This window comes from Colias philodice, chromosome 23 (assembly GCF_061535455.1).
Source record: "Colias philodice isolate Cphi_HAF_F1 chromosome 23, ilColPhil1 Martin Lab GWU primary, whole genome shotgun sequence".
Classification (NCBI taxonomy): domain Eukaryota; kingdom Metazoa; phylum Arthropoda; class Insecta; order Lepidoptera; family Pieridae; genus Colias; species Colias philodice.
This window is the reverse complement of record NC_143108.1, coordinates 5,327,905-5,340,919: the sequence shown is the minus strand read 5'-3', so window position 1 is coordinate 5,340,919 and position 13,015 is coordinate 5,327,905. Positions and strand designations below refer to the sequence as shown.

Genomic DNA, 13,015 nt, shown 5'->3' with positions numbered 1-13,015 from the left:
AATTATTTTTTTTAGTAAAAATTGAATGTTGTTGTTTATCAGCAAATTCTAAGAAAGTGAAACTTGACTTAGCAAAAAGCTTGCGTTACCCAATCTACATTATGCAATAAGGGATGCACGCCATTTTGTATGCGCCAAACGTCCGCCATTTACATCTGCGTCCATGGTCCGCTTGTGAAATTACTATTTCACTTCCGTTTTGCGGTCATCGATCACTTTTCGTTGTTTATAGTTTATTAAGTATGGCGCTTGTAAGAGGACATGTTATACCTATAAATGATTTCTGTTACAGATAAGGTTATCGCACAGTTCGAGTGAAAGTAGATTATGAATTAATTCGGATATTCTTAACCCTTTTATGGTACCTAACGTGATATTACTATTGGGTAAGATGGTACTTAATATAATAAAGTAGGTAAAATCAGTTTTTACGAATCCTCTGTTACACATTTTTTTTACGTATACCTTCTCGAATGAAGTAAAGATTGACCTATAATTATGAATTTGTCCTCAGTGCAAATACTGAACAGTGGCATATTGAAAAGGAGCTGAAAGTGATGTATTTTAACAACAGTAATCAACTGTATATCAATTTACAGATTTAATAAATAAAAGTAACGTAAATTGTCCCATTTAAGAATCGTTTCACACCTGCATGAAAAATTATTTTTCCTTAACGATATAAGACACATCCTAACTTTTTAGGGTTCCGTAGCCAAAATGGCAAAAACGGAACCCTTATAGTTTCGTCATGTCCGTCTGTCCGTCTGTCCGTCTGTCCGTCTGTCACAGCCGATTTACTCGGAAACTATAAGTACTACAGTGATGAAATTTGATGGGAATATGTGTTGTATGAACCGCTACAAAAATATGACACTAAATAGTAAAAAAAAGAATTGGGGGTGGGGCCCCCCATACATGTAACTGAGGGATGAAATTTTTTTTTTCGATGTACATACCCGTGTGGGGTATCAATGGAAAGGTCTTTTAAAATGATATAAAGTTTTCTAAAAAACATTTTTCTTAAAGTGAACGGTTTTTGAGATATCAGCTCTCAAAGTCGTAAAAAGTATGTCCCCCCCCCTCTATTTTTATAACTACGGGGTATAAAATTCTAAAAAAAATAGAGGTGATGCATGCTAATTAACTCTTTCAACGATTTTTGGTTTGATCAAAGTATCTCTTATAGTTTTTGAGATAGGTTGATTTAACTGTAATTTATTATATTTGCTGCTACGGAACCCTTTGTGCGCGAGCCCGACTCGCACTTGGCCGGTTTTATTTCCCTCTAAAGTTAGCGCCCATCAAGAAAACTTCCGCAAGAAATGTCCGACAGTCTGTCTGACAGTAGCTTGCAAGTCTAATTCCGCGTTTACACCTGCAAGTAGACTTGCAAGCTGCTGTGTTAGAAGACTGTCAGTGGTCGTAAATACAAAACGTTACACAATTCTAGAAATATACGATCATTGCTCTACTTGAGTTAATGTTACACATAATAATGAGCGGTATCCCGTATCATCAAAAACATCAAGTTTCTTTGGTGATTTATCACTTAGTGAACAAGATGTTTATAGATGATGAGAAATCTTAAGTGAGGCTGCAGAATCATAGATACTATAATTTAGTTTTATATAGATTACTTGCCTTTGTACAATTTTAATGGATGATATGCCTTGTGCGCAATTGTACATAATATAGCATCCACTAAGGCATCCACATCAAAATATTGAGAATATGAATAAATAAAATTAAAGTATCTTATTCGGTCTAACTTACTTTTAATAAAAGTAAAGCTTGTAATTTTAAGACATAAACATTAAATTTTATACCTACTTAAATAGTCATTAGTCAATTTACATTCATGATAAGGATATTGATTTTATTATAATAAGGGTTTATATGGGGGGACGGCGCGTACGCAGTCCCCACTACCAAAAATTACGCGTCCGAGTTATCCACATTAGGGATAATCGCAGAGGTCAACCCCGCCGCAGTGCAATGGAGGGGCCTCGCTCTGGGGGAACCGCCTTCCTGATCACGGTATCCCCTACGCCAGGTAAGTATGATTTCGCCAAGTTCCTCAGACTATTTACGCTTTGAGAAAAACATTTCAATAGCGCGACTTAAAGGACGACTGGCGCCATCTATTATCAAATTACAAAGATATTAACTTGGCAGCATCTCTCGCCTTTGGTACTGGCAGCTGCAAATACATAAGATTACAAATAATAATGTATGTAGTTATTGTTATTAATACTATTTCTGTTTAAATTTTAGATTCGTTTATTTTAAATAAAAAACTTCATAAGTCTACATCAGCATCATAAAAACATCAGTCTGTAACATAAAAAATAAATATCTAATGTAAAAAAAATCATGTAGACGCAAGTAGTTATTATTCTGTGACGCATCACGCAAGGTACCTACTTTAAAATAAAACCGGCCAAGTGCGAGTCGGGCTCGCGCACAAAGGGTTCCGTAGCAGCAAATATAATAAATTACAGTTAAATCAACCTATCTCAAAAACTATAAGAGATACTTTGATCAAACCAAAAATCGTTGAAAGAGTTAATTAGCATGCATCACCTCTATTTTTTTTAGAATTTTATACCCCGTAGTTATAAAAATAGAGGGGGGGGGACATACTTTTTACGACTTTGAGAGCTGATATCTCAAAAACCGTTCACTTTAAGAAAAATGTTTTTTAGAAAACTTTATATCATTTTAAAAGACCTTTCCATTGATACCCCACACGGGTATGTACATCGAAAAAAAAAATTTCATCCCTCAGTTACATGTATGGGGGGCCCCACCCCCAATTCTTTTTTTTACTATTTAGTGTCATATTTTTGTAGCGGTTCATACAACACATATTCCCATCAAATTTCATCACTGTAGTACTTATAGTTTCCGAGTAAATCGGCTGTGACAGACGGACAGACGGACAGACGGACAGACGGACATGACGAAACTATAAGGGTTCCGTTTTTGCCATTTTGGCTACGGAACCCTAAAAAAACTAGGTCGATTATACCTTTTTTATATGTTTTGAAATTATAATGAAAACAGGAAATATTTAAGTTATATGTATTATGTTTAATTATTAAATGTAATTAGTATAGTAGGTATATAATTATTTTTCATAGAAATAAGTGTAACTTTACAAGAAACATTTTTTTTATTAATGTCACTGTTATCTATCAAATCATTTTCGTAGCACGCCTACAGCTACGACGCTACGGTGTGCGTAGTTCTCAATATAACTTATTAATTATTATAACTTATTTTTTTTTATATTTATCATAACTATTATTGAATATCTTAATAGGATAGTATATTTTGGTAAGAAATACCGTAAAAATATACGAGGGATAAGATTCCTACTTGATATCATCATGAAAAATCATTGATTTATGTTTATTTAATGCTAAAAGAAATGAGCCATTCATAAATATATTTTAGGATTAGATTATCAATTAATAACACACTAGAATTTCAAACGATGTCATTTGAGCCTATAAGTCCAGTAGGTCAGGAGGCTACGGAAGCGAAGCATGGACATCCTAACATACGACCTGAATTTTAACGATTTATTTATGGTGTGAGCCCTTTTTCATTTCTATGAAACATGTTTGATAATGTCACAACAATATTTGGGTGCTTTCTTCTCTCGTCTTCTTTTGTATGTATATTGTACGAAAAAGTTGTCGTGTGTCCTCGCTATTAATTTACATTGAATTATCGAAACAAATTTCGTTACTTATCTCTTTTACCATAAAATCACAATAATAATTCTAATAAACTATGCATGAAGCATTTAACCACTCTATATACATATCGTCTTCGGAAGCTCGGGGAATATGACAGTTGCCGAACAGTGACGAATTTTTCTATGCGCATTATCAGTTTGGGAGTACTGTACCTACATTAGCTTAGACATAATCATCACAATCATACCAATAAAAATGTGGATACTGATTACCTGTGAGCTACTAAACTATGGCAGAGCTTCCAAAAAATCATGTGGGCTGATTTTAAAGTGTTAATCAACGTCAATTAACACTTTCAACACTGGATATCTACGAAAACATAAATTGCAAAAGCTTATTAAGATTGGAATTGAACATATTTTATCACCGGAAGAGCAGGCTAAAGTGGTAGATAGTTGGACACAATTGTTTATTTTACTGATATTAAAATGTTGAACCAAATAAATATACTTGTTTTCATTCTTCCTTCCTATGTACTTCGTCATTTAAACTCAAAAAAACTTTAAATAATAATTGTGTGTTGTTTTAGAAGTTTTAGAAAAAAAAATCATAAAGTGGCGCCATATTGTATAAATCTCATGCGGCAGGGAGCTTAATAATTTGATATACATAATCTGCTTGACAAAAATGTCACAAATTCATGTATTGTTTATAACGATTAACTTGATTATTTTTTATATTGAAATCTTTGTATTTAAAACACTACACTAAAAATAAAATACACAAACTCGGATCTATGAAAAATCCATTTGCATAAATTTAATTAATTGGTATCAACGTTTTATCACAGTACTAGCTGTTGCCCGCGACTTCGTCCGCGATTACGTCGTTTTCGTCATTCGTCGTTTAAAAAAAATACGTGACACTTTATTTTTGAATGTTCTTAATTGTCTCTTATAAAAATTAACTACATTAAAATTGAATACTCTGATAAGAAAATCTTAAAATCGGAGGACATCGAAAATCTGAGGAAAACATGAGTGAATTTGATTTAAATTCTACATTACTTAGTAATTCAAATAATAATCTAAATTAAATGTAGATTAACAGTTTGAGCGCATCATTATATAATATGTACCTAAGTATTAAATTACGTTATAGTTTACATAGTAATTTTACTAAAACACGATGACTTTCTTTCGCGCTCGGTACAACAAACTAAGCATGTTTGTGGTACGTGGCCCGCGTCACTCGACCCCCCGTGAGTTCCCCTCCGTTACTATGCGAAAATACATTCGTCGCCCTACTGTAGGAAAAATTGTAATATTTTAAACGAATAGTCGAATACAAAATATATTTGAAGAAACTTAGGTTGGCCTTCAGGCAAAAGGGATCCTATCAAATGATAAACTTGACCTTGTATCTTAAAAGTAAGCATGAAAGGATCCTCTGATAATTGTTGAGCACCAAAGGATCATTTAAAACGCACTACTGTAAGAGCGAATATTGTCTAAGAACTGTTTAGATTGCACATGTTCCTCTAAAAGTAGTGATTTCAAAGGTTCTGGTATATCTTCAAACGAAAGCCGACTCCTTACTCCTCTTTTAAAAAGAGCAGACCTCCTAAAGCATTACAAAAAGTACATACTACGTTAATATCGCCTATACAGAAGATGATCTGTAATCAATTGTGAGGTTATAAGCAAACCCACTTTTATATTTGTCGGACCACACCACCGAACTCGTAGATTGATCTTCTATGTTTACCTCTAAGTCATTAAGACTGTCGAAATCTGTCTACAGTAAGACGGGCCTCTCGCTATTCGTCCGTTTCAAGAGACCAAATAGTTTCAATTCTTAATCTTTCATTAAACAAACTTATTAAACGTACTTGTCTCAAATAATCTTGTCTCAAATAATGGTAATATTCGCGTCCCTACTCTAGTCATTGCTTATGCTCATGTTCATCTTCAAGAGATCGAATAATATTATGGTGCACCCTATCATTTGTCAAACGGTCTTCATATTGAGTAAAAGTTTCAGATTATCGAGATAAAATATGCCATTTGCGATCAGCTGTGAGCAGTGAGACGTTATACCCTCTCAGTGAAGGTTTCGGTCTCACAGGCAATTCTCGTTGTGAAGCGGTTTCAGGTTCTCGGCATAACACATGTTGTTTTCGGTCAATAGTAAGCCTCTTACCTCTAACGATCCTTGAGAACTCTTATTTCTCATTTTCTTAGCTTTGCTCGAATTTCGATATAAAGATTTTTTAGGTAGCACTGATGCGAGTGAATAAAAATTAAGTTAAAACGGACTGAGAGTGTTATAATCATCAATCATCATCATATAATAAAATTGTGGAAAAGCGATGTCTGTACAATGAAAATATGTAGAAAAAAAGTAGCAGGTGTTATTATTAAATCGATCTTGAACCCAAAACTGTAGTTAAAAATTTTTTTATCTGTTTGTCTGTATGTTTGTGCACGCTAATCTCAAGTTATGGCCATTTAAGTAATCACGGCGAACATTTGCTGAGGCATTCTATTGTACACTGTACAGTGTACGATAAAACGTAATTTATCTGTTATATGTACGCTACAGTTATTCCTTTACATGTCCAGGTGATCATATCAAAATTCCCCAAGGGTTTGGGGGTAAGCTGAGGTAGTGGGGGGGGGGGTCAAATTAACATTATGGTTACTTCTAATAGGTAAATTTTCCACATAAAATGTCCTTTAAATTATGTCGTATTATATTTTTAACCCCCGACGCAAAAAGACGGGTGTTATGTGTTTGACTGCTATGTATTTCTGTGTGTGTGTGTGTGTCTGTCTATGGCACCGTAGCTGGCTAACAGGTAAACCGAATTAGATGCGGCTTTTTTTTTGTTAGGCAGCATATTTTCCGACGCTGGTTCTTAGATAAATTGTATCAAAATCGGTTCATCCACTTATTATACCTACATAGGGGTAAAAGTGGGAATGAAAAAAATGATATAATAATTTATTTTTAAAGATCGTCGGGAAGTTTATGAAATTATTTATTCCTTTTTCTATACACTTTTCTTCGTCTAAACGGTTTAGTTACGTGCTCCCTCTCTCTCTCTTCAGCCTTTAGTTACGTGCGTGAGACAGGAAACATCTAATTTGGATTTGTTGCTGGATTTGATAAAAATTGAGTATCGATTAAGCTGATCAGTGGCTACACGGGCTACACCATACATTATTAAAAACATCCATTTAAGAAAGGAAGGAAATAGAATTTGCTCCTCTCCCCCCCTGGTTCCTAAAAAATAATATGACATAATTTAAAAGAAATTTTACGTAGAATTAGTTAGGCATTTCTTTTTTGATTTTCGATATTATATATGTACTAATCATAATTTTTAATTACAATATTATGTAGTAACTATTTGGTATAGGTTAGGCATTTCATTTCTTGATTTTCTTTAATAAGTTGGTACGTAAGTTTTTTAGCTCAGTTTAGTAAGAAATTTTAATAACAATTCTTTTAATTATTTATGGTAGTACGTATTTACTCAATAATTGTATGTTAAGTAGTAATTCAGCATGGGCGTAGCCACGGTGGGGCTGGGTGGGGCGCTTACCCTGGCTTTGATCTGGTAGGTACCAATTGTGAAGGGGAGTGGGCGTGGGCGTTGGCGTGGGCCTGGGAGTGAACGTGGGAGTGGAAGCATGAAAATAAAAAAAATTATTGTTGCCCCACCCTGAGCCCATGGTCATAGGTCCCATAGTCACTATTCCACGCGGACGAAGTCGCGGGCACACCTAGTAGACAAATATAATCAGAAAGCTTTGAACTCCTAAGCTCAACCATAAAAGATAGACATTTATGATGTCGGGAGATATTTTTTATATAATATGGAGAACATTTCTTTCATACTTGATTTCTGTGTAGCTTTAACCATTAAGGTTGCACACGCGACGAAAGCTTAAAAATGGAGTTACTGCTCTGCTCACGAATATGAAAAATAATTGAACCAAGTTTCGTTTAAATCCGTCGAGTAGTTTTTGTTTGTATAACGGTTATACAGACAGACAGACGGACAAAAATTTTTGGCGTCAGTGTCGATCCCTAATCACCTCGTGGTAGTTATTTAGGAAATATATTTCATGTACAGAATTGACTTCTACAGATTTAATATAAGTATATAAGTATACATATATTTAGATTCCAATTTCCATGTAACGTTAAATTCGACTATACAATAACTAACAGACAACGCAGGTTACTCTCGTTTCCGTAAGTTGAGGCGGCTACATATTCGGTCCTCATAACATCACTTTTTGTGAACGAAACGACAGCGCGGTTTAATTCGATGCCAACATCAGAAAAAAGGAAATATTTTTAATTGAGAAAAAATATTATGATTTACACTATTAATACTATTTTAACATTAACACAAAATATAAGACTGTGAGTGTGTAAAAATAAATCCAGCTAGTTTCACATCAAACTTATGTTTTTAATTAGGTATGCGACATGAAAATATATTAATTACCAAGCAATAATCATACAGGTAAATACTGAACAAAAGTATTAACAGTCAAAGTATATTTTTACTTACAACATGTAAATGATGAAGGAATAATAATTATCAACGAACTAACCTTTTTGTATTATTGTTTATAAATATAAATTCATAAACAATAAATTTATAAAGAATAGAAAAAATTCGACCACTAAAGAATGCTGGTTCGAGTCCCGCCAATGAACACAATCAATATTGGATTAACTGTAATGGTGTCTAGTTTGACTTAAAATAATAAACATCTACCCTCACTTTTAAAAATGTAGTATATTCACACGAATTATATGCGCACCTTATAGGGAAGGGAAGATATGGGTTAAAGAGTTAAATAAATAAATAACATAATTATATTTAAATTATTAATTTTTAACATTGTGTTCAGTAGTGTTAACATGTAAATTGATTTGATTTTTACGAAATCTCATAGATGGCGCTGTTTCAAATTTGTATACTAATAAATTCATTAAACTGATTCTCTGCCCAAATTACGTAAATGACATAGTTTTTATTGTGTAAAGCTAGATAATAGCATGGCTTACCCGAAACCAACATTTAAACATGAGTCTTTAGATTGTACGCTGTCGTAATACACGGAATACGTAAGAAAAAAAAAGGTTCACAGCTCCTCCCCCGGAGGTGATAGCATGATAATATGTTTAAAAAAGCCTCACCCGACCTGTTAGTAATATTCATGCAAAATTTGAAGTCAATCTATGCAGTACTTTTCGAGATTAGCCTGGACAAACATACAGACAAACAGACAAACAGACAAACAGACAAACAGACAAAAATTCTAAAAACTATGTTTTTGGCTTCTATATCGATTATAGATCATGGATTATGTATTCTTTTAAAAAAATATTCAATGTACAGTTTTGACTTTCCTACGATTTTATTATATGTATAGATTTCAATATATTTATTTTGTACTATACATTCTAGTTAATGGTTGTTATATGTGTTGATAATGGTTATTAAAACGTGCTTGAATTCTATTGCTCTACTCTGTTAATAAATAATAATATGTCTTAGGTCTTAGGATCACATCTTAGAAATTAATATAATCTTCATTAGCTGCAATACATGCTAAAATACATTTTTTTACAATCATTTCAATTCCTACGTAACCAACACAGATAGTATAATACGTACCGTACGTACCGTACCTACGTATAATACGTACAGATAGTATATACGTACCACGTTGTAATTAGGATTCGTAATTGCTTTTCCAATTTTTTTCTTACCACCTCTATACTGACAGTTCACAGTTGTATTTGTTTTTTATTGGAATTTAGTACCTTAGATTTTTCTATAACAGCCTTCGATTATATTATCATGTACATGTATGAAACAATTACTCTAGTGTGTGTGTGTGTGTGTGGGCTTAAATTCTCTCTGATGTATTGATTATTTTTCAGGCATTAATAGCTTATAAGACTTTATATATATATAGCCTTTTTATTGACTTTACGGCGAGTAAACAACGAGTGACTATCGACTCTACATAAAATTCTTATAATATAAAAAATTCATTAGGAGAGAATGCTATTAATTTTCAACATAGGATACTCTATCGTAATATTCATTGCTAGGTGGATTTTACTGGATTATTTTACTTTAATTACATTTGAATAACAAGGCATTATAATAATTCTGTTAATAATTAATAATTATTATAATTCTGCTTTGTCTGGCAGTAGTCGAACAAGTAGGTATTTTAAGTATGTCTTTTTATTTTTAGTATACGAGGAATATGTTGCAAAATATACTTATATGTTTGAGAGGATTTTAAAAAATGTTAAAAATAAATTTTAAGTTTAAAGGTAGGTACTAAATATAAATAAAAGATACACAACTAAACACGAATGGAATCATTAAATAAGGAATAGTCGCAAACTTTCTATTGCTTTATTTTATCATTCATGTGTCGTAGCACACAACACTTTAGTTTCTAATGAAAGTCATCATGCTTAATAAATACCAACAACAAGGTTAATAAAATAACAGCAGTTTAATCAATGATTTATTATAACAATAAATAACACTCACTCATCGCAATCACGCACACAATTAAATAAATAAATTACACAGTATTTACACTCGTGGTTTTTCAACCTATTTGGTTTGAATCCGTTATTCTAGAACCTAGAAGCAACGGGAAACTGGTACATAGTCGGTATCAGGTCGGTGGTGGAAAGCAGTGCTTGTCGTAGAGGTAATGAGGTGGACAAGGTCCCGCTTTCCATGCTCGGTGCTTAGTGGTAGGCGTTGTAAGCGAGTTCTTGAGCGAGTTCTTGGGGTTCGGCTTCTCTCCTGTGGCGGGTGGCGGCGTAAGCGGCGTCCCACGGGCCGTGAGCGGCGATCTGGGGGTGGGAGTTGTCGGCCGCAATCTGGGTAAACTACAATGTTAATCGATGATAGATTTACTAAGAAGGTTAGTCAGCGATAAAATATAGTATAGATAAGTGCATGTGTAAAGGGTGCATTGCAGTAGATATATCATTGTGCTGAGTGCATTGAATAGTGCTAAAAGTATTGCAATTGAGATTGAAAATTTTATTATTAATTATTGGGATTTAATAGATAAACTGTTGCGATAAACTCACCTTCTTGCAGAGCTGGAAGATGGCCAAAGCGACGGACACGACGAAAGAGAAGAAGGACAGTTGCAGGGCGTTCCAGGCCTTCAATCCGAGGACTCCGATGGCGAGAGGGATGAGGGTCATGGCCTTGAGGAGGACGAACACTAGGATGGGCACGATGATCTTCTTGAGCTTGGCTTTGCGGGCTTCACCGACGGCGCGGGCTCCCTCCTTGTTGAACTTAATGTTCAGGCTGAGTTCGTCATTGTCGAGGTTCCTTGGGCTCACGGTGATCTTGGTGTCAGCGATGGGCATTTGGAAGGTGACGTCGTGAGATTGTATGTAGTTTTCAACGGTGTCGAGGAAGTCCCCGTTGGAGCGAGCGGTTTCGTCGTTGCCGGCTCCATTCTTTGTTACTTCTACGGCTTCGGAGATCTACAAAAAGGTCACATAGTTATAATTTCAATTAAAGAAATTACTTTGGCATAAAACAGCTGATGTAAAATTCTGCAATCAAATGATCTTAACAATGTTATAAGTTTGTTAAAAGTAAAAGTTCTTACCTGGAAAGTGTCTTTCTTGAAGATGCTATCCAACAAGGACATGACCTTGTATTTGATGCAAGCGGCGGGGTCGGATCCTTCTGCGCAGCCGGATCTCATTTCCTCAACCATGTCATCCATGGGCGTTCCCTTCCAGAAGCCATGCTTCGAGGGCTGAGCGATCGCACTCCCGAACAAGGCGATAACTATGCACACCACTTTCAGGGAAGCCATTTTGCTAAATTCCTAGTGTTCACTGGACGACGGTTGATGAGATTGTGATGGTTTCGACAAGGACCCAGCTGTTTTTATACAGCTATTTCAAATTCAGCACAGACCATGTAGTTCCGGTACGTATTGTCATGCCGGGTATCAGTCAATTGCGCACTTACGCTCTTTTGGCACGTGCAGGATCGAAGTGTAAGGGAAAGCTATTTGATACGAATCCTCTTCGATTAGTCAGTTTTGAAACGGCTTAAGTTGTAACGTGTTTGTTTTGGTCGATGTCGTTTTAGAAGTGGATGAATCAAAGCGCCTTTTCTGTTGTTTGTGACACCGTACCCTGATTTGGTGGATACTTGATCCAATTCTTTTGTCCTTGTCTGTTCAGTGGGCTTTTCTTCGAGTGAAAGCAAGAGAGGTTGTGTGTGGTGGTAAGGTGTTTGTTATGGAGGTGCGGACGCTTGCTGGGCGCGGGTTGCATGCGTAATGGCGGAGAGCTATCATTGAACTTGTCACTTTGGAGATAATATCACTGGTAATGCTGTTCATCCCAGATGTACACGAGTTGATTTATTTTTGGTGATTTTATATATAACATTGCTTGTGAACAGTGTGTTTTAAGCTTCAGTGGAACGAAATTTTATTTATAATAATTGTTTCCTTGACAGCGCCGCGGCTAAGATAATATGAAAATTGTAAAAGCTCAAATCTTTTTAAATTATTAATTATCAAAGCTTTGAGAGAATAGAAACAATACGATAAGAAGGGACCGATAAACATTCATTGTTGTTTCTCGTTAAACCGTCTTTCAAATTTTGCATAGTGGTATTTAGGATGTACTAGTAAAAATAAACTTAAGACCAAATAAATGGATTGAATAAATTCTTAGTAAATACTAACTAGATACCCTATCAATCAAATCAATTATGTTTTTATGCTGTTCAATTTTTTTTAGGAAATTGACAACAAAGATCATTCGACATTAGTTTATTGGTCATTTCTTAGGGACATTTATTTATATCAGATTCAACTTTAATCTTTAAGTTGATTAAAATAAAATCCCAAATAAGGACCAAATAAAAAAATCTAAAAATTATATAAAAAATATCTAGTCTAATTAACGATGGAAATTGTAATGTCACTTTCACCTATGCGGAACCATTGAACAACATTAGTATGCATTGTGTAAGACAGCTATGTATCAGAATTATATTATCGGCCGATTGAACATATTTAGGTCATAATCACTGTAAATTATACTAAACTATTCTGCGTTCCACATATTTCATTGTGCTGCTAGCTCTATTTTTTGTTTGGTCGTTAAATTATCGATTAAAATTATCATTATAGTTTCTTAGTTGTTGGTCATTGTGTTGAACGTAAATAAAAAATAGCTTGATT

General features: G+C 34.4%; 1 protein-coding gene, 1 long non-coding RNA gene and 1 other non-coding gene across 4 annotated transcripts in view; 1 reads left to right on the top strand and 2 right to left on the bottom strand.

Moving 5' to 3' along the window:
• The first annotated feature begins 700 nt into the window (after positions 1-700).
• LOC149478040 (uncharacterized) overlaps positions 701-13,015 on the top strand; it is a 180,385-nt gene continuing 168,070 nt past the window's right edge. The window contains exon 1 of the long non-coding RNA XR_016317515.1: positions 701-1,293. This is a non-coding gene — a long non-coding RNA (uncharacterized LOC149478040). The remainder of the gene's footprint in view (positions 1,294-13,015) is intronic.
• On the bottom strand, positions 1,903-2,064 carry LOC149478046 (U1 spliceosomal RNA). Its single transcript, XR_016317523.1, has one exon. It is a non-coding gene; the product is annotated as a U1 spliceosomal RNA (small nuclear RNA).
• On the bottom strand, positions 10,279-11,692 carry Osi19 (DUF1676 domain-containing protein Osi19). 2 transcript variants are annotated; one of them, XM_089709721.1, is made up of 3 exons: positions 11,414-11,692; positions 10,875-11,285; positions 10,279-10,667 (listed from the first exon to the last, which is right to left on the bottom strand). In XM_089709721.1, exons 1-3 carry the CDS (start codon positions 11,624-11,626, stop codon positions 10,524-10,526), a joined length of 768 nt encoding a protein of 255 aa, XP_089565847.1. In that variant the 5' UTR covers positions 11,627-11,692; the 3' UTR covers positions 10,279-10,523. The 2 variants fall into 2 exon arrangements, with proteins under 2 accessions (XP_089565847.1, XP_089565848.1); XM_089709722.1 differs by having other exon boundaries at positions 10,279-10,658.